At 39.6% G+C, this 27,887-nt stretch overlaps 2 protein-coding genes across 2 annotated transcripts; one reads left to right on the forward strand and one right to left on the reverse strand.

Annotated features, from left to right (window-relative positions):
• Positions 1-2,129: 2,129 nt before the first annotated feature.
• grk1b (G protein-coupled receptor kinase 1 b) lies at positions 2,130-13,435 on the reverse strand. The gene is made up of 8 exons (XM_061962267.1): positions 13,200-13,435; positions 9,085-9,798; positions 8,528-8,655; positions 8,096-8,253; positions 4,638-4,721; positions 4,435-4,559; positions 4,162-4,363; positions 2,130-3,659 (listed from the first exon to the last, which is right to left on the reverse strand). Exons 2-8 carry the CDS (start codon positions 9,781-9,783, stop codon positions 3,376-3,378), a joined length of 1,680 nt encoding a protein of 559 aa, XP_061818251.1. The 5' UTR covers positions 9,784-9,798; positions 13,200-13,435; the 3' UTR covers positions 2,130-3,375.
• Positions 13,436-17,845: 4,410 nt separating this feature from the next.
• slc25a35 (solute carrier family 25 member 35) lies at positions 17,846-27,528 on the forward strand. The gene is made up of 5 exons (XM_061962266.1): positions 17,846-18,895; positions 18,966-19,031; positions 19,102-19,254; positions 19,921-20,055; positions 25,055-27,528. Exons 1-5 carry the CDS (start codon positions 18,524-18,526, stop codon positions 25,223-25,225), a joined length of 897 nt encoding a protein of 298 aa, XP_061818250.1. The 5' UTR covers positions 17,846-18,523; the 3' UTR covers positions 25,226-27,528.
• Positions 27,529-27,887: the final 359 nt, after the last annotated feature.

A 27,887-nucleotide genomic window follows, 5' to 3' on the forward strand; every position in this document is an offset into this window, starting at 1 on the left:
GCCCAATTTGTGACGTCAGCGGATATCTGTGGTAGAAATTTACCCGAAGATCTTTGCGCGAGTCCACCATTGTAGTGAGACACTGTAGTAAATAAGCTCCTTCTTTTTCTCTATCCTCTCGCTGTCGGGCATACCGGCTCGTAAATGCACATGCATCATCCGCTGTTGACATTTCTAATATAAAGTAGCGTATAGTTCTAACGTATATCTGTCAGTAAACTCCGTATGGAAACGCTAAAAACTACAACACTGTCGAAGTGGAGGCACGTAAATAAGACCACAGACAAAACGGCGCATCCTGAAGAGACGGTCAGAAAGCGGCTTGAAGTTGGTCTGTAAAACATAATATGTGTGTAATTTTGACCAAAGAACCACCATTAAATGTTATGTTAAACACAAGGAGGTGTTTTAAATGTAGGGGGAAAAAGCATATGACCCCTTTAAAGCGTAACAATTCGACATATTTTTTCTCAAAACACTACTAAATTTGGGCACTCTTAAGTTGAGGTACCACTGTATTTGTATTTGTCTAAAATTATTATACTACTTTACATCATCCTGAGAACCAGCATACTTTGCAGTGGACATTTGTTTTTGATCTTTTTTTTTTTTTTTTTTTTTGGTCATGTTTTGCAAAACACAAGAGCCTGCTACAGAGGACGCTGGCGCTCAGAAGGATACTGTTAATTATTTTGCAGTTGTGTTACATATTACCATACTGATATTGTTTGTTGTTGTTGTGTTTTTTTTTTTATTGAGACAAAGATAATTTATGTATTTGATATTTGTTTACTTACTATGGTATATTATTTGTTTATTATTTATTTGTTCACTGTTGTGTTACAGAGAACAAGGAAATAGGATAAAATTGCTATGGTATGAAAAGGGGTAGGATTAAATAAGCTCAGCTTCTTCCTACTCCTTTTTGGACGTGCTGTAATGAAACAACTGGAAATATGTGGTGTATGCATGTTCGAAATTAACTGAAACTGAACTGAACTGAACTGATATAATAACGATATTTGGGTTAACAATATCAACAGTCATTGCTTTCTAACAGCGACGGGACATACTGTAGATTAGATCAGGGGTCGGGAACCTTTTTGGCTGAGAGAGCCATGAAAGCCAAATATTGTAAAATGTATTTCTGTGAGAGCCATGTAATATTTTTTTTAACACTGAATACAACTAAATGCGTGCATTTTAAAGTAAGACCAACATTTTTAGAGTATAATAAGTCTCTTATTCTTTTTAATAACATTGGTATTCTGAAGCTAACTAATAATAAATCAAATACGTCTTACCATTAATGCGACCCTCTTGTACCTCGTAGGACAGCTGGGATTGGCTGAGCCACCCGCAACCTTGAACAGGTGCGGTAGAAAACAGATGGATGGATTAAAATGCATGAGAATGTTTTATATTTTGAACGTTATTTTTAATACTGTGATTTCCAGCGGAATTATTAATTACTTATCGTGTTAAGCAATTTCAGCAAAGATTTATCTGAGAGCCAGATGCAGTCATCAAAAGAGCCACATCTGGCTCGCGAGCCATAGGTTCCCTACCCCTGGATGAGATGTTGGTACGTAATTTAATCTTTGTGCAATCCCTTGAACATGACTTTCAATGTATACATGACTGCATGCAAAGGAGGGTCCACTCACGGCATAACGATATTTAAATAGTGATCCATTTGTATACCTTGGACCAGTCATTATTTGAGTATGTAACAGAGTTTCGGTGAAGTCACAGCCTCAATGCGCCGTCTAATAAATCAGTGTGATTGATTGCTATGACTGCAGCTTTTTATGCCTCTGTCAGGTGTGCAGAAATGTGATTTAAAAGGCCATAGATTTTCTATTCATGAGCTAAAATTGCTGAAACTAAACTCGTATACGTCACTGTTGTTGCCAGATATTTGGTAGTAGAAGAGACCTGGTTGAAGAAAAATAGTACAAACTGCAAGTAAAGGTTTTATGTTTATATTGGGCTGGGTCAGTTTTACACATAATTCTACATTCTGCCATGTGTCTGTGAAGTGATGTATTTGCAATCCTTAATTTTAGTCACACTCGTCTTGCACATACATTTTAAAGCAATAAAGCAGCCAGTACATCATTGCATTGCAAGATTTTATTAATTGCAGTTCTAGCTATGGTATTTGCATCAGGCAAAACAATTATATTCATGCTATTAAACACATTCTGTAAAGTTCAGTGCACACATGCATCAAATGTCGTCGTTTCTGCTTAAGAATCATAAATGGTGGCGGCGTGGCTCAGATTTTATAGAGGCCATGCCAGCAACTTGAGGGTTCCAAGGTCTATTCAATACTGTTGTGTCCTTGGGCAAGACACTTTAACACTTTGCTACCAGTGCCACCCAGACTGGTTTACATGTAGTTTTAAAATTTAAATAATTGGTTTCAGCACTTTGAGTCTCTAGAGAAAAAAAGCGCTGCATAAATGTATTTGACTTCATATATATTTTGTACATAATGTTACGTGATACATTATAACAAACCAATACACAGTACTGTACATATATGTACAACATCATTGCAGTTAAACTATACAGTACTACACTATATACTTAACATTTTATTAGGTCCATGTGCACAATTTTAAAAAGCTGTGTGAACAATTCTGTTTTCACAAAAATAATAATGCCTAGAAAAGGATGGAGTGCCATCTCCGGGTTGGGGAGGAGATCCTGGGGGTCTTGTTCACGAGTGAGGAAAGAGTGGATTGTGAGATTGACAGGCGGATCGGTGCAGCGACTGCAGTGATGCAGATCCTGTATTGGTCAGTCGTCGTGAAAAATGAGCTAAGCCGAAAGGAGGTGCTTAGGGCACGTCGAACCGGTAGGTCACCACGGGGAAGACCCAGGACACAGTGGAGAGATTATGTCTCCCAGCTGGCCTGGGAACGCCTTGGGATCCCTCGGGAAGAGCTGGACGAAGTAGCTGGGGAGACGGAAGTCTGAGCTTCTCTGCTCAGGCTGCTACCCCCGCAACCCGACTTCGGATAAGCGGAAGAAGATGGATGAATGAATGGTTATGAATACTAATTTGCTCTTTGGTTTTTTATCTGTGATAGTGTACACACACAAGAAAGCCATCTGTAATAAACACTTTAGTATAAATATTGTGAGATCAGCTGTTTCATCTCTTCCTGCCCTGTTTCTATTCAAGTCCTGGCCTTGTTTTTCCTTGGTGGGGTGTGTGTGAAGGAGGTCCTGGCGGGGGTGTCGATTACCAAATAAAATTTTCATATTTTGATTTTCATATTAATTAATTTAAGATTCATGGCCCTTTTAATTAGTTAAGTCTTTCTAATCTGAATAATGTTGATTTGGTTCTCCTCCATACATTTAAAGGAGCACACAGCCTCCACTTTTGGCTTCCACATAGTTTGGGTCAAGGTCATTCGGCAGCTTTCCGTTCTCAGCCCATATATTGAGCTCTCCGAACACGCCTGTCTCGATCATCTCCTCTTGCCATGGGATTGGAACGTTGCCCGAGGCGAAGTCGGTAAAGAACTCTGTGTCCTTGTTATCCATGACCACGCCTTTGATCGTGCTGAAGGCGCCCACGTCGTCGATATCTTTGGCGTAGACCGCCTTGGGATCAGGGACAAATGGAGGCGGCAGCATACCTGTGGTTGATACATATAGGAAATTGATGATTTGTTGGTATTAATGCCTTTGTTTGTGTGAACACACCTGTAAACAGACCCTCGATTAGGTGATATAGAGTAGCATTGATTAAGAATATATTTGTTAATGCTGTTTGCAGAGGTGCACATCTGCACTACATTGTGCTTACCAAAGGACAATGTCTCAGTATGACGTGTGTTCCCCTAAAGTACAATGACTCGAATGAAAAACATTATTATTGATATTTTGCTTACCTTATTTATAAGTAACAGGTCAACATATTAAATCCATCACTCTGTATGATACAGTGCAGTTAAGTTAAATTTGTGTTATTGATGCAATGGTCATTGAGTTCATATGTTGTGTGCCTATCTGGTAGCTGAACTTAATGAGTTTATTATCTTCACAGATAAGGCAAACATACTGATCTTTAGCGCAAGCGACTCCTGTTTTAGCTCTGCAGGACTTTATTGTGTTCATGATTGTGTGCAAACATCTCACCAGCTTCCAGACGGCCCCAGTTGATGTCTTTAAAGAAGGGGCACTTCTTGAGTTCGGCGCACTCGTTGTTCTTGAACCCGAGGCGTTTCCCCGGATCCTTTTCCATCAAGCCTTCACAAATATCTTTACACTCTTTGCTAAAGTTGGGCGTGTACGGAGCCGGGTCATTCAAGATTCTGCGAGCCACCTCGTCATTTTCGACCTGAAAGAAAGACACAATTAGTGAATTTGTCATTTGATGGCACTTTATTATGCAAAATGTCTGTTTTGTACCATCTCTCCTCGTACTCTGAAGGGTCCTTTGGCTGCAATCATCTCAAACAAAGTAACCCCCAGAGTGAAATAATCTACAGTGTAGTCATATTCTTTCTTCTGGAGCAGCTCTGGAGCCATGAAACCTGTATTCAAAGACATAATACTGTTGAGTAAATACACCTATTCTAAGACCCAAGTCCTATTCAAGACATCCCACTTACCTGGAGTTCCTGCATAGCCAGTAGTAGTGTCTTTTCCTGGTGGAAGTTCAACAGCCAAGCCTAAGTCTGACAGGCGGACATGTCCTACAAAGTGATAAGACACAATGCGGTTTAATAGGTTTTGTCCATAGTGGGTAATGAGAAGTTTCTTTATGGAAATATTTTGCTTATGTGTGTTGGTGTGTGGCCTCTCTTACACAAAGACCCCATAAAATGACCGTAATCTATCCGCCTTTGCCTTTCACACGAAACTCAGCAATGTAGCATTCCACATTAGGATAATTAGAGGTGTGACATATCAAATACTTTGGGGGAGTATCCATTGCTTACAACACAACAGAGATGTATGTAAAGTGTCAAATTTCACACTAGACTCCCAGCGTTATTGACACAGCTATGATACTACAGTTGTGGTCAGAAGTTTACAAACACTCAAGGCCTCCCACCCCTGGCTAAGAAGAATTTTATTTGATGGCCCAACCTCCCATTACAAAATAATTGTTGTTATATAAAACATTTACTTGGTACTAAAACAAATATTTTTTGTATTTTTGTTTTCAGTGCAAAATAACAAATCCAACATAATTAAAATATTGCTTTCCTGAGACACCTCCAACTTGGCATTGAACCTGGTAGAGCAGGGGTGTCAAACTCAAATACAGAGTGGGCCAAAATTTAAAACTGAACAAAGCCGCGGACCAAGGTTGAACAAATTAACCTTTTAACTTCATAGTGACATGCAAAATCGAGTTTCAAATAATAATAAAAAAATATCAATGACATATCAAATACAATTTAAATAAAAATTGAATGCCTCTTTTCTATTTGCAGCCTTCTGAGGTAAATATCAACATTAACTTTTTCCACAGGCTAATAAATTTGAAAATAAAATAACAATGAATAAAACAACCATTCAGGACTTTAAACTGCTCAGTTTGCAACACACTGATCTAATCTGATGTGCCCAAGCCAGATACCTGGCATCTTTACTTGGATGCTAGTTCATTAATGTCGGGGCTCAGGCTTTGAGCTGAGGCAACCTTCATTATCGAACGAAGGTGTTCATCAGTCATTAAATCTCGTCCACCCGGACCACAGTCTTTGGGGCGTGCCTTAAATGCACTGCCTTTAACGTACTCTATGAGCTATCGTCACGTCCGCTTTTCATCCATTCTAACATTGTTCAGACCCAGTCACAAGATATGTGCGGATTCTGTACGTACACACGAGTGAATGCAACGCATACTTCATCAACAGCGATACAGGTTACACTGAGGGAGCCAGTAACCTGTATTGCTGTTGATGAATTATGCGTTGCATTCAATTGTGTGTGCGTGCAGAAGCCGCACATGTTATGTGACTGGGCCAGCACTCGTTGGACTGGCTGAAAAACAGACGTGACGATTTTCGGGAGGGGCGCTGAAGTTTGGAAGACTCCCGGGAGGGTTGGAAAGTATTAGAATTAGCGGTGAATGCGATGTTACCGCGGCACCTCCGCAATATATAATCGGCGGGTGCTAGCTTTGGTGTTAATTTGATATCGCCTCAATGGCCAAGTGAAATTACACGGCGGGCCAAATTTGGCCCGCCGTGTAATTTGGCCCGTGGGCCAAATTTGGCCCGCGGGCCAGAGTTTGACACCCATGTGGTAGAGTAACCTTACAAGACCACTTATGCAGCACGCCACAAAAACACTGAAATGTTGGGGTAAATTTGCCATTATATTCTCATCAGAAGGAAGGGGCTATGAATACGTTTGAAGTAAAATATAATATGAAGTGCTTGTCATTCATTAATTGACATTGTATATTGTGTGAGTCTTCACACAAAACGGGGCATCCCACATATCCCAGGGCCCTATGCACAGCTCGTGATCAGCTTATAGGGAGGGGCGGCCTTGCATAAACCCAATATGTGCTTAAACATATTGTAAACCGTCCTTTTCCCAGGGTTAAATAATACATTGTACATCCCTAACAAGAATTGGGTGCAAATGTTTGAATTAATTTGGGATTTTCTCTCATTTACACATAGTCCACACAGTCTACATACAAACTATTTTAATAAGTGGTGCTAAAGGTCTTTTAACTTGACAAGGCCAAGCTCTTTTAACTTTTCACTAAGGACTGTAGCCGGTAGTTTCTCATTGTCAGCATAAAAAGGATATGTTTGCCAACACCCATTGGCTCAACCAATACTGTGTACAAAAGGAAAGTATGAGGAACTCAGTGAAGATCAGTGTATTTACACAGTACAGTTATATAACTGTACAATAATCCACTCTACAAATAACTCTAAAACTTGAATATTGCACCCAAATTCTGTGTCATTGTTGTTTATAGTGTATATCGTGCTTTGCTTTGCTTACTTTTTAGCTGCTATGTTTCATTTAAATAAAGATAGTCGTGGTCAGAGATAGGTATTAACATTTGAACAGATACAATACCAATTTTCAGTACCTGGTACTCAACAATCTTCGTTACTTATGTGTTTGTTCATGTCGTAATAAATGTTAATTGTTTAAAACATTTTTTTATTGTTATCTTTTAACATTTAAAAGTGAGCTGATGACGATAGCTGTGCTGTCCAGTTGTTACATTGTGTTTTCTTAAACATCTGAGTCTCCTTTGCAAGTATTATATAGTACACTTTGCATGCAGTTGCAATTCTAAGACATTAGATGGCAGCAGTGTACAGTCTATAGACCATGGCACCGAGGACAGTTTTGCACGGCTACGGAGTTATAATGACACATTGAACGTGTCAGGATGTTGCCACACTGCCAACAAAACTGAAGATCTGTTTCTCTTTTTTCAGTGGAATAAGTAAGATATCACAGCGTTGATTTCAGTTTGTCCTCGGTGTGTAGTCGTAGTCAGGAAATAGCCTTTACTATCAATCTAAATGGGCCAGTCGTGTCTTTTTGATGAGCCCTACAAATTGTTTATACTGTAAGTATTGTATTTATTACACACTTGCTGCTTGATTGTAACGTGCATCTTAGTTGTAGTTTTTATTACCAAATTTGGAGGTGTTGAAATGGTCATGTAAAATTTATATTGCTAATCGGTAGCATGTCTTTGCCATATCCAATATAAATTAGCATCGAGCTGGCACATTTTCAAAAGTAGAGCCTTTCTTTACTTCCCGGCGCCTTTTTCTTGCTTTGTCAGCATGGGAAATTGTAACATTACTTTCAGGCAGTCGGGCTGAGTCTTCCCTGAGTGCTTGAATACTTGTTTGCCCGCCAAGTGCTTCAACCCCTGCAACCGGATGTGATGACAAATTAGGGTACCTGATAGTACTGACATAATTCGATCGGTACCTATAAAAGTAGTGAAGTCGGCACCCATCCCGAGTCATGGTGAAATATGTGATTGAACACTAACAGTGGTTTTGGGTGTCGTGTCATTGGCTTTCTGCAGACATATTAGCACAAACCAGGAGATATATTTCACCTGCATCATCCAGCAGTACATTCTCTGGCTTCAGGTCTCTGTAGATAATCCTGTGCTGGTGAAGGTGTTCCAGCCCACAGATTACCTGAGCTGTGTAGAAACATGCCCTTTTCTCATTGAAACCCGGGTTTTTTTCATCCACGTTGTACATATGAAACCTGTGGCGGGATGAAAGACATGATGAGGCGTTTAAATCGACTAAATGAAGATTGGTTCAAAGACGTCTTTAGCCTCTTAAGGACTCTTACTGTCTGACTTATAGAATGACGCACCAGACAGCCTAGTGTGTATATTAGCTGTAGGGTTTATCTACACTTTAGGTAATTAGCGGAGGCTGGGAGACAGGAGAAGTAACTACCGAAACCAATGTACAACCTACAGTACCTTCATCATTTAGAGTGTAAAGCTGTGGTCAGAGTTTGTATAAAGCACCTGAGATCCCCACCATTCATGATGGTCATAACTAGACAGAGGTCAGTCTTGGTCTGGAAGGCGTAGGCCAGCGTCACGATGAAGCGACTGTGGACTTTTGCAAGGATGCGCTTCTCCACGATTGCGCCCTAAACACGGTTAAGGACAGGGTTAGTATGGGAAAATCAGGAATAGACATTCTCAGCTCTGCCCTCCCAAAGATGTGTCCACATTTCACCGTCCGTCAGCTTGGATAGGATCTTGTTAGGTGCTATAGAAAATATATGGATCGATTAGGGACTTTGTTGACATGATTTTGTTTTAGTAATTATTCTAGCGGACTTGTAAATACAGTAGAGTAAACCTTTGTCAATGATGTATCAACCTAGAAACATGTTCATTATCCCGTGCTTTTAGAAGCGACAAGCTGGAGTGTGCTGAGCTTCTTTCTGGAGTCTTTAAGAGACTACCAAGCTTCTTTGCACTGAGTCGTCAACGTAAAAAACTAACCCTGTACCCTCCTTATTTCCTGTTCGGCGTTTATCATAATAAGCTTATCGTGTACGCCAGAGCTTTACCTCATAGCCCTTGCGTTTCTTCAGCCTCTTTTTATCCAGCTTTTTATTGGCGTACATTTTCCCTGTCGCTTTAGCCTGACAAGCATACACTTCCCCGAAACCCCCCTTGCCGAGGACCCTGAAGTCCATGAACCACTCCTCGTCAACGGGCTGGCTCTCCAAACACTTGAACTGAACAAAACGCAGGAAGTACATGCTCTCCTTGAAGCCGTCCAAGGCCTTCTTCTCCAGGTGTTGGAGGAGCTGTTTCTCGCTTTCTTTAAACAAGTCGCCGTGCACATTCTTGCAGTCCTCCTTTACTCGCGAGACAGCCTTCTCTTCTAAGAAGCTGCAGAAAGTCTTTGATGCCGACTCATAGTATTTATTGACTATCTTTTGGGCCTTCTGAGCTCGGTCCTTTTCTTGGCATATGACATAGTCTTCGATGTCTTTCCACAGCTCCCCAGCGGTCTTGTGGGTGGCGTCGCTCTCCAGAAACTGTTGGAACAGTCGCTTGCCGATGGGCTGTTTAACACACATGCTGTCAAAGACGGCGCCTGCTGACGCTTTCATGTGCTCACAATCTCTGATATGTGGGAGTTTCAGCTTGGCCCGCATCTTCTTGTCGCGTAGAGCGGCAGCTGCTGCACCGTCAACACTTCCTCGGGCCGACACGTAAGCCGAATTGGCCACCACTGTCTCCAAACCACCGATATCCATGATCCCAACTTTTGTCTGCAACAACAAATCAAGACCAAATGAAGACGCCTGTGCACCGTGGTATTTCTTCTACTATTGTCTGTTATGTGATATTTCTTAAAATCCCAGCTATCCCAGCTTGTCTTTTCAGTTTAAGGGTGGCTAAATGGCCTGCTCTATCCAATCTCTTTATTCTGGGAGCTTGAATTGTCTCATTCAGTTGGTTCTGGAACCGTGAACTTACAACCTTAGGACCAGCATGTACTATAATAATGCTATTGCCTTAGTGTTTATAATTAGTTTTGAAATGCCTTCACTCTTTCTTGATCTTGTTCCTGGTCTTTATGGCTCGTTCTTGCACTCACACAATTAAGGTAGTGAGACTCAACTAGTTTTTCAGGACCCCCGGACTCATTGTGGGTGCAACAGTCTGTCTATGTGAATTACATTTATATAGCGCTTTTCTCTAGTGACTCAAAGCGGTTTACATAGTGAAACCCATTATCTAAGTTACATTTTTAAACCAGTGTGGGTGGTACTAGGAACAAATGAGTGAAGTGTCTTGCCCAAGGACACAACAGCTGTGACTAGGATGGCAGAAGCGGAGATCGAACCTAGAACCCTCAGCTCTGTTGATAGAGCGGTAAACGATGCATTATAATAATCAATAGACTTGTTTTTTTTCTTTTTTTTAAAAGTATAATATCAGCTATCTTCCTTGGTATATACTGTAATCGATGCACATATATAAAATCAATATCTTTATTTGTGGTCTTATTCTGTGAAATTTGTATATTAAATTTTACTTAAATCCATGTCTACTTGATAGTATGTTCTGAAATGCACTTTGATCATAAAATTTAAAATAGGACTGGCTATTTAAAACAGTTTTGCTTGGTTTAACATCAACAAAAATGGGTTGCAACTTCATAACCACGTGCAAATGTCCGTGCCAAGTTGACACCAGTTGAGACCCTTTGCATCAAAGTTCACATATTTTCTAGTTATAGAACTGTATTTTGCCGTAAAAGGTAAACATCCATTCATCCATTTTCTACCGCTTGTCCCTCTCGGGGTACAAACACATATCAACATAATGAGCACAGTATATGCCATTCCAAACTACATGCAACTACCATAATACACATATTCCTTCATCCATTCATTTTCTACCGCTAGTCCCTCTCGGGACTGGAGCATATCCCAGCTGCACTCGGGCAGAAGGCGGCGTACACCCTTGATATGTCGCCACCTCATCACAGGGCAAACACAGGCAGACAACCATTCACACTCACATTCACACACTTATATTCATTAATACCGCTCTCTTACCTCAATGTTAATCAACAACTGCAATATACAGTTTTTTTCCATTTGCTTACACACAATTTTACTACCTGTGTGTCTTTTTTTTAAAAGATATACACACTTTTCCAAACATCACATTCAATTTTCTTAATTCCTAGATTATTTGCAAAATGACACACTTCTGTCAAAACATATGCCCATTCATAAAAATAAAGCAGGCATTTGTAAAATTGTAGTTTTATTTTCATCTCACTCACACAGACTTCAAATGATAAGACACTATTGGAGTGAGTTGCCCAGAACAGTGATAAATACAAAACACATGTGTAAAAAAAAAAACTATTTTACTATAAGAAATCACATGTTTGGGGCATTTTGCACGACCTTTTTAGCATATGTGATGAATGATTACTGTAACTTGACAAAATATATTGGCAATTCCATAGCAATCGTAATTGTTTACTTTGAAGGACCTAACGAGAAAGTGAAAATATCCTGTAATCTTTTCAAGAAGTGCTCAACAATGATGCTGCAAACTGCAAACATTTATTTTTACCAAAGTCAGGTAAACATATCACAGTAGTCAACAATGACATGCAGTACAAATTAAAATCTGAGACTCATAAAAGGGTTAGAAAAAAAATCTGGAGATAAATAAATATTACAGCATGTGCAGACTTAGGCAACAGCAGCGCTATGAAAGAACGTACTCAAAAGCCTCAGTTACTGTTTCTAATCATCACCTGCCCGTCTAACTGGATCAGGCCATAGTATCCCATCCACATCACATGTGCAAGATGGGAAGGTGTGTGTAAAGCACTGTGTGTAATATTTCGCAACAACTGTGAAGCAGAGTCTATGCCTAATATTAGGCTAATCTGCACAGTGGTTTTGCTTACTGTGTGTAGACTTTGTTAACTGTGTGAACATTTAAAATTGAGTGTGTAAGCAATTGGAAAAAACTGCATTCTGATTATGTCCATTTTTGCAAAACACAGGTGAACTCACCTGTTCCTTTTTACATTTAGCACCCACTTGAAAGCTGTATTTTCAATGTATCACCTGTGTGTCTTCACACCTGGTGGATGTGATTATCCAATATGTTCAATTGTGTGGTCCTTGGCAAGCCAGCCCTTTGGATTGACCAGGAAGTAACTTCACAATCCTTAACTTTGAGTAAAGTGTAAAGATGTGTGTATCACAATCCTAGTGTGTGTGTAAAGAGTGTAAATGTGTGTATCATAATCCTTATATGTGTGCAAGATGGGAAGTTGTGTGTAAAGCATTGTGTGTAATTTTTTTTCAAAAACTGTGAAGCAGAGTCTATGCCTAATATTAGGCTAATCTGCACAGTGGTTTTGTTTACTGTGTGTAGACTTTGTTAACTGTGTGAAAATGTAAAATTTAGTGTGTAAGCAATTGGAAAAAAACTGTATTAGATTATCCTAAAACCATATACAAACTTGTTGTGGCCAGAGTGTGCCCTGTATGTAATCTGCCATCACAAAGAACATAAAAGAAAAGGAGATTCTTAAAACAAGGAACTGCTATGCTGCACCCTGCTGTTCAAACACTAAAAGTTGCACATGTTGCATTTTCTCCCTGCTTAACTGAAAACTCTGTGTGATATTCTGCAGCAGGTGGGAAAATAGGCCAGGAAAAGTGGATTGCCAAGTTAAGGCTTCCGGGGGTGTAAACGCCTTGACCTGGAACACATGCTGCGGCAAGTGATACTGCAGGAGCCTCCTTGATTCTGCATAATCCAATTAACACTGACTGTTGATACCTGTAATTTACAGATGACTGACCTCGTTGACAATTACCCTACATTCGGGTGTTAGCTTTTAAACCTAACTCATCCTGTTATCCATTCAGAATCATTTTGTAATTATGTGTTGAGTATTTATACTAATATTTTAGTAATATTATAAGATACAATAATGGTTTATTTAAACTATTATATTAAATATAGAGAAATGTTAATACTACAATAAAATTATGCTTGTTTTTTCTTAATTTGCTTTACAAAATGCAATTAAATATTTCACTGTCCAGTTTGTCTCAACATTTAAAGTCACATCTGCATTAAATAAATATGCAATATGTTTTGGATTAAATATTGTATTTACCTTACTGGAGTCAAATGATGACTTGTTGGCAATAAATCAAATCCACCCAGGAGGCATCCGATTTATCATTCTTCCCGTTGCTCCATGTTCCTCGAACCACCACAACAAGTAGAACTAGTCTTGAACCGCTCTAATTTCTAGACCCTCTCTACCCCTTGCCCTCTTGCGACGTAGTGAAAGGAAGAATAATCAGGTAGAGCTTTACAGTGCAACTGAAATCCAGCCTGCTGCTTCATTTGCTGGTTAGGGTTTAACAAGGAGCCACTTGACAGAAGCTATTAGTGTGACTTGGACCAAGGACTGTTTGCTTATTAGAAAGTAATTGACTCGACGTGTGGGTATCATTTAATAACCATTTAAAGCAAACACATGACTAAGAGTTGTTTTGAAATTATGATGTGTGAGTGAAATGGATCATAAACTATTTGTAAACATTACAAATGCAAATTCTAAACACCTCAATTGGAGAAAAAAACCACATTCATGCATGTTTGGCTTGTTCTGAGTTACTTTCCCTATAGTATCCAACAACGTGGGCCCATAAAAAAAAGTATCACAAATCCTATTAAAAAGGGTAGAGGTGAATCCGATTCTACATTGCAGTCTAATCCAGCTCAGTGTCAGAGACCAAACCCACCTACCGAGGAGGGCATGTTGTCTGATGGTCATCGACAAAATAGATATCTGTAACCATGCCATTTATCTGTGTGCATACTCATTGGCCACAATTAAGATATATGTTTATATTTGCTGCTTGCAGTAAAATTGTACTTGGTCATATGTAGAGGTGTATGTAAATTTTTAGTTACCTGATTAAGCTTCTGTAAAAAAAATAAACAAGAGACTGCAAACTACTACCACATTAAAACATACATATATAATTATGTAATCAAAAAATGATCATTGTTATTATAGTTTCATTTTAAAAGGCACAATTAAAAGATAAAGCTTGTCCAATTGTATGCGTGTGCTGCTAACAGTTTGATGGTGCCAGAATAGCGGACAGGCTTGTTGTTTAATTAATGGTGTGCAAGGTAAAACAAAAAAAATCCTATTAAAGTGTCACAGGCAATTTCAACAAACTGCCAAGTCTCCTCAATTACATGTGCTGTAAGTGATTTTCAAAGGATTGCACTTTGTCCAAATGGAGTACACAGAACATTGTGCTTCAGTATAGCTTTTCTTTGTTATATTTGCATATGCTTCTTACACTGACTTATTTTAGTACATTGGTAAAGTTTTTCACACAGTCTATTCCATAATTTAATTTAGAGAACAGTAAGGAGTGTTCATTGATTTTTGGTGCAGCATGTGTTTGCCTTACACAATATTGTTGAATTTCTCTCTGGCACTCATCGAGGGCAGACACGTTCCTTCTCTTCATCTCTCCTGCTTGCTTCTTAGTTTTTTCTTGATATGAGTTGGGTAATTGTGTTACATGTAAATATAAACAGAATACAATGATTTGCAAATAATTTTCAACCCATATTCAGTTGAATATGCTACAAAGACAACATATTTGATGTTCAAACTGATAAACTTTTGCAAATAATCATTAACTTTAGAATTTGATGCCAGCAACACGTGACAAAGAAGTTGGGAAAGGTGGCAATAAATACTGATAAAGTTGAGGAATGCTCATCAAACACTTATTTGGAACATCCCACAGGTGAACAGGCAAATTGGGAACAGGTGGGTGCCATGATTGGCAATAAAAGTAGATTCCATGAAATGCTCAGTCATTCACAAACAAGGATGGGGCGAGGGTCACCACTTTGTCAACAAATGCGTGAGCAAATTGTTGAACAGTTTAAGAAAAACCTTTCTCAAGGAGCTATTGCAAGGAATTTAGGGATTTCACCATCTACGGTCCGTAATATCATCAAAGGGTTCAGAGAATCTGGAGAAATCAATGCACGTAAGCAGCTAAGCCCGTGACCTTCGATCCCTCAGGCTGTACTGCATCAACAAGCGACATCGGTGTGTAAATGATATCACCACATGGGCTCAGGAACACTTCAGAAACCCACTGTCAGTAACTACAGTTGGTCGCTACATCTGTAAGTGCAAGTTAAAACTCTCCTATGCAAGGCGAAAACCGTTTATCAACAACACCCAGAAACGCCGTCGGCTTCGCTGGGCCTGAGCTCATCTAAGATGGACTGATACAAACTGGAAAAGTGTTCTGCGGTCTGACGAGTCCAAATTTCAAATTGTTTTTGGAAACTGTGGACGTTGTGTCCTCCGGGCCAAAGAGGAAAATAACCATCCGGATTATTATAGGCGCAAAGTTGAAAAGCTAGCATCTGTGATGGTATGGTGGTGTATTAGTGCTCAAGACATGGGTAACTTACACATCTGTGAAGGCGCCATTAATGCTGAATGGTACATACAGGTTTTGGAGCAACATATGTTGCCATCCAAGCAACGTTACCATGGACACCCCTGCTTATTTCAGCAAGACAATGCCAAGCCACGTGTTACATCAACGTGGCTTCATAGTAAAAGAGTGCGGGTACTAGACTGGCCTGCCTGTAGTCCAGGCCTGTCTCCCATTGAAAATGTGTGGCGCATTATGAAGCCTAAAATAGCACAACGGACTGTTGAACAACCTAAGCTGTACATCAAGCAAGAATGGGAAAGAATTCCACCTGAAAAGCTTCAAAAATGTGTCTCCTCAGTTCCCAAACATTTATTGAGTGTTGTTAAAAGAAAAGGCCATGTAACACAGTGGTGAACATGCCCTTTCCCCAACTACTTTGGCACGTGTTGCAGCCATGAAATTGTAAGTCAATTATTATTTGCAAAAAAAAAATAAAGTTTATGAGTTTGAACATCAAATATCTTGTCTTTGTAGTGCATTCAATTGAATATGGGTTGAAAAGGATTTGCAAATCATTGTATTCCGTTTATATTTACATCTAACACAATTTCCCAACTCATATGGAAACGGGGTTTGTACCTCTCAACGAAATTGACAAGCTCTTCTCGGCAAAAAGCTTGGGTTTGAGGCAACCTGCCTGTCCTGACGGGACGGTTGTTGCCGGACACTCGACACACTCTTAGGAGGAATGGAGTGTCGCGTGCCTGGCGACCCTTCAGTCGAGGACATTGAAGATATCTACCTATTCGGAATCATGATAACAGGAGATCTGTTAATTGGAGTACGTGTTGTATCGACAAATTGGAAGATGCTGGCAGCCTCTCAATGTACCCTAAAACTGCCACAAATGATTGAAGGATGGGCAGAGCTGTGGGCACTCAGACTTTTGTGATTTTGGACTAAATCACAAACTGGACAACATCTTGGAGAAGTCGTTTGCTCTGCATGGCAAAGTATGATGAACCTGAGGACCAAAAATAGACAATTTGAGTGAAAAGTTAAAATATGTTTTCACTCGGTCAAACACAAACATTCTAATCTAGATTTTTTTCACTGGCTGCAAGCGACCTAGCAAGGTTTTTTCTTCGAGATTCTCCCAAAAGGACAGTGCAGCGAATACACTTCAAACTGCTTCCCTGTCTCTTATGGACACACACCTGTTGTTTAGTTTGGGATTTGGGACCCATGTTTACCACTTTCCTACATTTTTTACAGGGCACTACTTATCTGGCGCCCCGATCGGTGTTCCTGTTCTGTCCACCTTGTAACTGTATGTCTGTTCTTGGACGAGTTTGTACTGAAAATTGTATTTTGTTGTATCTTTTAAGTTCCATCCATCCTATATTCCTTGCCACTTTATACTAGATGTTATTGCAACTGGGATAGGCTCCAGTCACCGTCGCAACCCCAAGAGGGACAAATGGTAGAAAATTGATGGATGGTGTGATTTCAAGCATTTTTAAAATGTAGAATAATACCAGAGGTTTTTTATACTTAGTCAATGCTTATGCCGTCTAATTGTGTGTGAATACCTATATATAACTTTTTCCGAACAACAATATATAGGTTGTACTTGTTCAAGGATATAGTGTGTTTTTGTTAAACCTGCACATCTTTCAATATTTTAATTTCTGCTGTAAAGATTTGTATTATTTCCTGTTTGTTTTCCTCAGGCAGACATACTAGTGCTATCTGCTAATAACATTGACGTAATGGATGTCATAAGTTGACCAGTTTTGGTCCCAGAACCCCCACACCCCCTGGGGTACACCGCAAGATATATCAAAACATGTAGAGGAGACATAGACAACCAAATATAAATAGCCATATCAGACACCAGAAGACTTCAGGGAAAAATTAAGAAAAGCATATTTTTCAGACCTGCCGAGGCTAACTTCTGTTACAGCAAAGACAAACTGGATTAATTTTACAGTCCCCTGTGATAGAATATACATCTTTCATATAATCGACAGTATTACCGTTTTTCTTCATTTTTTTTATTTTCAAAACATGGTCACTACTGCCTAGTTTCTCTTGTTATATTCTTATTTTTTACTGTTATAGTCTTACTCTTGTTGTTACTTTTTATTTTTTATTCTTATTGTTATATTTTCGATTTTATTTCCATTTGTACCTCCATTGTTTACTTTTTAAATTCTATCTCAATTCTGTACACTGCTGCTGGAATTTAAATTTTCCTCAGGGAACTCTCCTTTAGGAATCAATAACTTTCTATCTATCTATCTATCTATCTATCTATTTATACCCACAATTTGGTTGAGCAGAAAATCTCCACAAAAAGACACCCCCAAAAATCTGTTTTACAGTGAATTGACTGAGGGACGGCTCTTTGAAAACCACTACATTTAGGCTCGCCAACGGACAGTTTTTTAATTGGCTGAGATTAGGTGCCTCAAACTTGCGCAATGACGTCATGACGCCAGTCTCGTGACAGACGTCTGTTTACTTTCAGGACAACCCGTGTTGCCGGCATGATATGTATTCGTAAATTCGTTTGAGCAACTTTCACCTGACATATATATATTTTTTTTTTTCCTAAATATTTGTGTTTTTCAAAAGTGAATACAAAACATTCTGAGTGCAGCACGCAGTAGAACGCACAACATGGATGGAGCAAAACAGGCGAAAAATTACAAAAGGTTAGTGTATTAATCAGCATACAGTGGGTTTAGTTATTACCTCCTAAAATAATAGCGAATAATATTAAAGTCAAGAGTCGTTTAATTATTCGTCTATTAGATTTACGATTTGCGGAGGAGTCCCTGAAGCCATCACCCCTCTCGGTGACGCCTGCTGAAGCGCATGCGCTGTATTGAGTTTCCGTCCTCTCAGTGCCAGTGGGAGGCGAGAGCACGCCGCGGTCTTCCATGAAGGTCGGCACTGTCAACTAGAAGCGGCTCCGTCGTGCCGGTATCTCGTCATGGACTTCCTGTTAAGCGGCGTGGCGGCGTGCGGAGCGTGTCTGGTGACCAACCCGCTGGAGGTGGTCAAGACCCGCATGCAGCTTCAGGGTGAGCTGAAGAGTCGGGGGACCTACCAGGTTTACTACCGTAATGTCTTCCACGCTTTCTACACCATCGGTAAAGTGGACGGCCTGGCCGGGTTACAGAAAGGCTTGGTGCCTGGATTGATGTACCAGTTTTTTATGAACGGAGTCCGCCTCGGCTCGTACGCCATCATCGAGTCTTCTGGTTACATCCACACGGATGGAAGGGTCAGTGGGGTGAAGACCGTCTTTGCTGGCGCTGCGTCAGGAGTGATGGGAGCTGTAATTGGCAGCCCTCTTTATCTGGTAAGCAGTGTTTAGTCACCTGACTTGATTATACTTCATCTTTAATTAACACGCTTGTTCTCAATGACAGATAAAAACTCATCTGCAGAGCCAGTCCACCTCCTCCATTGCTGTAGGACATCAGTACAAACACCAGGTAGAAAACATGGAATTAAACCCCCTAGGAATCAAACTATCAAGACTTTTCCTAACGTGTTTCTCCGAAGGGGATGACCCATGCCATGGCGGCCATCTACAAGGAGTACGGCCTTATGGGACTGTGGAGGGGCTCCAGTGCCGCCGTACCAAGGGTCTGCGTGGGCTCAGGTGCTCAGCTATCAACTTTCTCCTCTGCCAAAGAGCTGGTGGTTGATCTTCAGGTTGGAATATTGACGGTTTTCCTCTTTGTTTATGTCAACACAAATCATCAAAAGCTAGCTATGGCGTTTTTGGGGGCAAAGTTGTAGTTTTTGGCTCGAGCGGAGCTAATTTACATTTGACTGGAAGCGTTTATTGTACAACACACAAAGCTGCAGGCAGTGAACAGTCATCTGACACCTTTCAGTGGCCTCCCTCCACCTCCTGGCCCAAAACATGGAGCTTACATAACTGCAGTCGCGGAGTTTCCACAACGGGATTTTAACTGTAGCTTTGGGGTCAGAAAATGCACCTAAATTACCTTCCCGAGTCTTATTACTTTACCTCTTTTTGAAGCTGGTCTGACTGGTTTAAATCGTCTCCTCCCAGGTACTCACATTCTTTCTGTAATGAAAATAACCATACCTGATTAATAATTAAACAGCTTACTTCCAATGAACACGTGTCAAATATTGCTTCCACTAGTTTATACTTCCAGTCTAAACATATACAGCGTGTGTGTGTGTGTGTGTGTGTGTGTGTGTGTGTGTGTGTGTGTGTGTGTGTGTGTGTGTGTGTGTGTGTGTGTGTGTGTGTGTGTGTGTGTGTGTGTGTGTGTGTGTGTGTGTGTGTGTGTGTGTGACCCTGCCTCTTTTCCCCTGCATTTAATGGTGTTTCTGCTTCCTAAGGTGTTTCCAAAGGACAGCTGGTTTGTTGCGCTGAGCGCGGGCATGATCAGCAGCGTGGTGGTGGTGCTGGCAATGACACCTTTTGATGTGGTTGGCACACGGCTCTACAACCAGCCGGTGGATCATCAGGGCAAGGTGAGGCTGACCAACCCGTGCCTTTCTATATGTTCTGTCAAGTACAGTGGAACCTCCGAAGTTGAAGACAATCTATTGTGGTGGACCTGATCCCGTAACTATTTTCCAATGGAATTAATAAGTGTCAAACTGTCACCATCATAAAACCTTTACCAGTACAAGCAGGATTTTAATTATTGTATTGAGGGATACGCGGTAGGAAATGGATGGATGAATCGAAGTTTACCTGCCATACATACACAGGGATGCCTTGGTTTTTGCTGTGTGTTCCAAAGAGTCTGTCCTGTAGGAAATCATGTAAATCCAATTTCAAGTCAAAATGTTTACAGAGAACACTTTTTATAGAGTAGTGTGGGAGATTATGCAGTTTCACCTATTTGGGTTAAAAGTATTTTTTGCAAACCAGTAATTATAATCAGCAAATAATGTGCCGTAGTTGAGTGTTGGTGCTGTAAAGTACAAAGTAAACAAAAACAGAATGCTGGACGACAGCAAAGACTTACAGCGTGTGGAGCAGAGACGGCGTCCACAAAGTACATTCGAACATGACATGACAATCAACAATGTCCTCACAAAAAAAGATAGCAACAACTTAAATATTCTTGATTGCTAAAACAAAGCAGATGCGGGCAATATCGCTCAATGGAAGACATGAAACTGCAACAGGAAAATACCAACAAAACAGGAAAAGCCACCAAAATAGGAGCGCAAGACAAGAACTAAAACTATGCGCACAGGAAAACAGCAAAAAACTCAAAATAAGTCAGGGTGTGATGTGACAGGTCGTGACAGTACACCTACTTTGAGACAAGAACTATAGTGATGCATGGTTTGTTATGGTTTAAATCCATATCCAACAATTGCGACAACGACTTTTTGTTGTCTACTGAATTAAGTTTTTAATGATTTCTGCTGGTGGTGTGCCTCTGGATTTTTTTCAATGAAAAAAAAGCGCCTTGGCTCAAAAAATGTTGAAAAACACTGTTATAGAGAATAATTATACTTTTACATGCAGAAAACAATGCAAAATACACATTATAGATGAATGAAATGGATGAATGAACATTTAAGATGGCTTTTTCCTTTATTGAAGAGGGGCAGGGGCTAGGTGTAGCAGTGTGGTGATACTTTGGGAACATGGACTCTCATTGACTTTGATTCGATCTCAGAGGCATAACCAATATACGAAAAAACACCATGTGTTTAATCCTACTAAAAATGTTCGCCCAAAACGGGCGTGTATGAAAACCGCTGTTGCATTGTCTATCATATAATTACTGTAAACTGAAAGTCAAAGTATGTTTGGAATGCAATACTGTCAACTACTGGCCTTCGTAGATACTATGGGAATTAGTGAGTGTATAATAATTGGTGTAGGTTTACATTAACTTTGTAAAATTAATCTGGGCATTTGTACTTATTTGATCGTATTGCTCATGTTCTACAGAGCAGCCAGGCGCTTTTTCTATGCCATATGTTCAATTTCCGGTTCTTTAGTTAGCTTTGCCAATACCCGTATGTGTTGGCATCATAACAAAATGGGGATGTCCAGGTCACCATTTTTGGCCTCCGATCTTGATCCGATTTTTTGACTATAGATGAAAGAACTACTCATGTTTCATCGCAAGTAACTAAAGTAAACACAATGACACATTTTTACAAAGCTTATTTTATTAGAATTTAGAATTTGCAGAACATACAGTATTAGTATATGTTTTAAATGTTTGGTATTGAATGCTAAATATATATATATATATATATATATATATATATATATATATATATATATTTATATATATATATATATATATATTAATTATGTGGCTAGCGTACAATAATTAAACAAAATAATAAAATACTATTGGCTCCCATTTAAATCATTTGGTTTTTGTCTTCAAAGCCTTCCTGTATCCAGAGACTTACTTCCTGAGTTTGTAAACCATAACAAAATGACCAAGAAAGATTTTGTAATAATAACAATAAAAAGAGAAGTATCAATCTATTCATTTTAGTATTGTTTATACAATGATAGTGTACTATGTATCAATAGTATAGACATCTGGGTCGATCACCCCTACTTTACATTGAAGCTTTAGCCGTTTGCTTCTTGTGTCGTCCTGCCCAGTGTGACGTGTCGTGAATTAATATTTATACAGCGCTTTTTTCTAATGACTCAAAGCGTTTTACATAGTGGAACTCATTATCTAAGTTACATTTAAACCAGTGCGGGTGGCACTGGGAGCAGGTGGGTAAAGTATCTTGCCCGAAGACAATGGCAGTGACTACGATGGCGGAAGCGGGTATTGAACCTGGAACCTTCAAGTTGCTGGCACGGCCGCTCTACCGACCAAGCTCCACCGCCTGTGTGTGTGTGTGTGTGTGTGTGTGTGTGTGTGTGTGTGTGTGTGTGTGTGTGTGTGTGTGTGTGTGTGTGTGTGTGTGTGTGTGTGTGTGTGTGTGTGTGTGTGTGTGTGTGTGTGTGTGTGTGTGTGTGTGTGTGTGTGTGTGTGTGTGTGTGTGTGTGTGCGTGCGTGCGTGCGCGCGTGTGTGTGTGTGTGCGCGTGCGTGCGTTATGGCGTCACATTAGTGCCAAAAATCCGAGCGCATAAAAACTGTTATCGCACGCTGATTCTCCACTTCGTGCGCGCGCGCGACACCCTTTTGCGCGCGCGTGGTGCCATTTTGCGCGCGCATGGTGCCTTTCTGCGCGCGTGTGGTGCCTTTCTGCGCGCGCGCCGTCTCGGTCTGTGCGCTCTCTGTGTACCCCTGGCATCTCTCCTCGCGCTGTCATGTTTCTTTTTGGCACTTTGGGGGCGGGTATGCTTTGACGGCCCCTCCTTTCTGATTGGCTCTGAGCAGATAACAGTTTTTATGCGCTCTGATTTTTGGCACTAATGTGACGCCATAGTGCGTGCGTGCGTGCGTGCGTGCGTGCGTGCGTGCGTGCGTGTTTAGCCATTTTTTTCCTCTAGTACTTCAGTTATAACGATATTTGGAAGATAGTCTATTTTTGCCATAGTGGTGAGGATTAGTGTAACAGTGTTAAGTTTAGAGACATATTTTACCAGAACACATTGGTTAAACTCCCCAATTGCACCTCTTCTCGGAAGTTGCACGGTAAGATGAATGACGTGTCACGTGTTGCAGATGAAATGGGTGTATTCATGACAGAGAAGCCGCTCATAGCGTATTTGTAGACGTCTGTGGTTTGTGTGTAAACACTGGTGTTGCCATCGGCTACAAGCTTAAACTGTGGTTAATTATAGGTCAGAGCATGAATGCATTGTATGTGTACGTATGTATGTATGTTTGTTTGTATGTGTGCTGGCAACTTGGCGCCAGAAGTCACGCGTACAAGCAAATACTGACTGACTTACAGTATAGCCACTGTCTTTTCAATGGACAATTTATTGAAATGTGTTCAGGGTGGGAAAGTGTTTATTGGGACAGCTGTTTATTATGTAATGGGGGATTTTGTTCACTCCTCCACATGTGTGAGGCTAGGGGTCACTGATGTTGCATCCGAAAGAGTACCAAGTGTTTAATAGGGTTATTCCTAGGACTGTGAATCTTTGGGCACCACACGATTGGATTCAATTTGATTCTTGGGGGTAAAGATTCGATTCAGAATCTAGCCTCGATTCAGACCGATTCTCGATTCAAAATCGATACTTTTTAAATAACATTTGGTGCCGGTTTTTATGATTACCTACATTCCTCCATACAATAGATAACAGCTCTGATAAATGTATATATTACCTAAAATAAACATGGTTTTGTTTAATAAAATTATACCCAAACATTTAATAAAGTCAAATACAAATAAGGCAACAAGAATAGTGTCAGCCAGAAGGGACCGGCGTTTGTGATCTACATTGAAAGACATTAATTGGCAACAGCGCTTATATACTTTTCCACCATCGATCGATTGCCATATCCCTAGAGCAGGGGTCACCAACGCGGTGCCCGCGGGCACCAGGTAGCCCGTAAGGACCAGATGAGTAGCCCGCTGGCCTGTTCTAAAAATAGCTCAAATAGCAGCACTTACCAGTGAGCTGCTTTTATTTTTTAAATGTTTTTTATTTACTAGCAAGCTGGTCTCGCTTTGCTCGACATTTTTAATTCTAAGAGAGACAAAACTCAAATAGAATTTGAAAATCCAAGAAAATATTTTAAAGACTTGGTCTTCACTAACTGACAAAGAAACAGATAACAGATTTGGTGTCCAGTTCAAAGTGTGACATGATTTATTTAAAAATTGAGAGTTAACTTTTGTATTTTACATGAGTTATTATTTGTACAAACATGGTGCAAAGTAATTCATGATTTGTTAAAACATGTTAGTGGCTAGCTAGTTAAAATGGGATATTGTGATTTCACAAGACTGTCTTAGAAGTGATCATTTGAAAATGTTCAATTTGAAAAATGTGCACTTAGAGAAAATATAAAAATAAAGTGTTGCATATTGATATTTATCTGTTTCTATATATATATTTATTGTGAGAAATCATTAAGATGATCAGTGTTTCCACAAAGATAAATATCATTAATTATTAATAACAGAGCTAAAGGTAAATTGAGCAAATTGGCTATTTCTAGCAATTTATTTAAGTGTGTATCAAACTGGTAGCCCCTGCGATGAGGTGGCGACTTGTCCAGGTGTACCTGCCTTCCGCCCAATTGTAGCTGAGATAGGCTCCAGCGCCCCCCACGACCCCAAAGGGAATAAGCGGTAGAAAACGGATGGATGGAAACTGGTAGCCCTTCGCATTAATCAGTACCCACGAAGTAGCTCTTGGTTTCAAAAAGGTTGGTGACCCCTGCCCTACAGAATATTATTCCCCAGTTTGTTTTCGCAAAACTGAATGCTGTTCAGAATGTCTTGGAAAGAATTGTAATGATCTTGTTAGGTAATTGTCTTTTTTCCATATGTGTCCACATGAATCAAAACACATAATATCCAAACTAAATATTCCCTTAATCCCTGCTCATCTTTCAGGGGCTGCTGTATAAAGGATTTGTTGACTGCTTTTCTAAGACACTGACGAAGGAGGGGCTGATGGGACTCTACAAAGGTTTGGAAGCCTCTTATTTCCGGATCGGTCCTCACACCATTCTCTCCTTGTTCTTATGGGAGGAACTACGCAAATTTCACCAGCAGTACAGATAACAGGAACCAGGAAGTTGGAATCGGTCATTCATTAAGCTGTGAGTCTACAAGTTAAATGAGTTTATAATATTGAGTTTAAACCAAAACCAGGGAGGTTTTTCCTACTCATTTACCAAGGGTAGTGATATTTAAAAAAAAATAGAATACATTAGAGGACTCTGAAAGGAAGAGAAGAGAAGGGAAAGAAAAGCAAAGAGAAGGGAAGAGAAGAGAAGAGAAGGGAAGGGAGGTAAAAATGTAGCATTCAGCACTTGGTGACACAACCTATTGGAAAACAGGAAATTATTTAATATATATTTATTAAAGTATCCCTCCTAGCTGTTCAAATGCAATAGATGACCTTGTAGGGGATGTGCTACTACCGCCAACAGTTTTTCATTCCTTGCCAACTTATGAAGAAACCTATTTTATAAAATATCCATCAAAGTAGTATCTGATGATCACTTTTCAGGGACCACGCACTTTTGTGCCTGCAATAAATCCATAATATGGATGACAACTGCGAAGAGACTGAACTGGGTGTGGTCAGTGATCCATATTGTCAAAGATCGATTAGTGCACTAACATGTTAAGATTGCCTTATATTTACATATATATATACACCATGTGAATATTGTGTGCATCATACTTGCCCTCGTGAGAAAGGAATGTGTGTTGTTTATTGGTGTTTTGGGACACATAAAACTCCCCTTTTGAGTAAAAAATATTTAACTGTATTGATAAAAAAAAAAAGGATGCTCGTGATTTTCTAACCATTCTTAGTTGGTGCTTCTAGCACTCTACAAAGTAGTGCATCAAAATGTTTTACTGTAAATCATTTGTGTGAATGTACTGTACAACAATTTATTAACAGAGGAAAAACATGTTGCTTTTTTGTATTTTGAGTTTTGAGGGACAAGTGGTAGAAAATGGATGGATGTTTTGCGATATTTATTTATGGCTCCATGGGATGTATGAAGAGCATTATTTAGATGTGATCACTGTTTGTTAGTAGTACTGAATACTATAAACACAACCTTCTGTGTATTATGCATACATTTGAAAGACCAGGAATTTTCTGATTAATTTTAAAGGGGAACTGCACTTTTTGGGGGGAATTTAGCCCATTATTCACAATCATAATGAAAGGCAAGACGATGGAGATATATACACACACAGATATGTATGTATGTGTGGGTGTGTGGGTGTGTGTGTGTGTGTGTACAATGGCGCCAATGGACACCGCTCTATTCTGCCTATAAAGGCACATTTATAGTAACATTTAATATTTACGTATTTTGCTCATTTTAAGCATACGGTGCGCATTAATTTTACAAACACATCACAACGTTCGCTTTTTTTAAACATCATCACTAATTACTACTCACTGGAGACCTCATGAGAGCCAACAAACATAATAAAACATCACTTACTGTACAATGTCTGCTGTCATTAGGATGCCAACTGCTGGGATGTTCATATATTCCCATTTAGATGAAGAATTACTCATACATTTTTTAAGAAATGGTAGGTGGAACCAAGCGTCTTTTCGGTCGTTCTCGCTATCATGTCAGATTACATCCTCGTCCTTCTACTATCCAGGTGAGAGGCATGATTTATGATCTCGAATAAAGTTTAACAAGGAAGCAGCTGACCACTCGATGATGTCAACATTGGATCACTATATAGTTTGTCAGCTTTAGCGCTTGAAATAACAATTACACTAATACTTGGTTATTATTCAAATAAGGAAATGTAAATTGAATATTTGTGGCGCTTTTTGGATGTTTTAAGGGCGGAATAAAGGACGTTTATTTACGAGTTAGAATGCATTAAAAAAAATACATCCGTCTTCATGATGATTGTGAACGATGGGCAAAAATTCCAAAAAAGTACTAATCCGTAAAAGAAAATATAGTGCCATTGCTTAGCTTTGAAATAATTTTGAAAAATGCAGCCTCCTTTATATCTGACATTTTTACCGCACTCTTACAAACAAGTGTCAAACCTTGGAACAGTTTTGATGACTTGAGCTCTTAAGACACCTCAGAAATGTTACTAATGAAAAAAGCAATCACGGAAGTATTTGTTACTTGACTAATGTTACATTTGCTGTTATGATTTAAGAAGTCATTGGAGAATGACTGCAATTGATGCTGTGAGACTTGTGTAGCACTTGATGAGTTTTCATCAGTCCGACTGTTATTTAACCAACCATGTTACAAGCAACATGTTCTTTGATTGTAATGCAGACTACTGTGACTGATGAGGGGTGCTATTGTTTTTGTATGCGAGAAACACAAATAAATCATGACTTAATACACTGAAGTTGTTGCGTGTTTCCTCATTTATTTTCCCCGGTTATCTACCGAAGTGCTCAATGATAATATCGGTGTGCGATCACACAATAAAGACAAAAAATCAAAAGACTGATTCTTGCTTCGTCCCTTAACAAAACAGCTGACATTCAGTCACTCATGGGTGGATTTCCAAACAAGTTGCTGAAATTGCAGAAGGGTCATTAGCAAATAAGCGTCTAAAAAGTGTGTGCACACTGTGTTTTTCTTACTTGACAGTGTTTTCTAAAACATATTTAAAAGTGTAAAACATATGTAACATAAAACTAAGTAGTTTGAGCAAACAAATATATGTAGTAAAATAGAAAAAGGAAGTTATTTGAATA

The sequence above is a fragment of the Nerophis lumbriciformis genome, linkage group LG09 (genome assembly GCF_033978685.3).
Source record: "Nerophis lumbriciformis linkage group LG09, RoL_Nlum_v2.1, whole genome shotgun sequence".
In the NCBI taxonomy this organism is placed as follows: Eukaryota; Metazoa; Chordata; class Actinopteri; order Syngnathiformes; family Syngnathidae; genus Nerophis; species Nerophis lumbriciformis.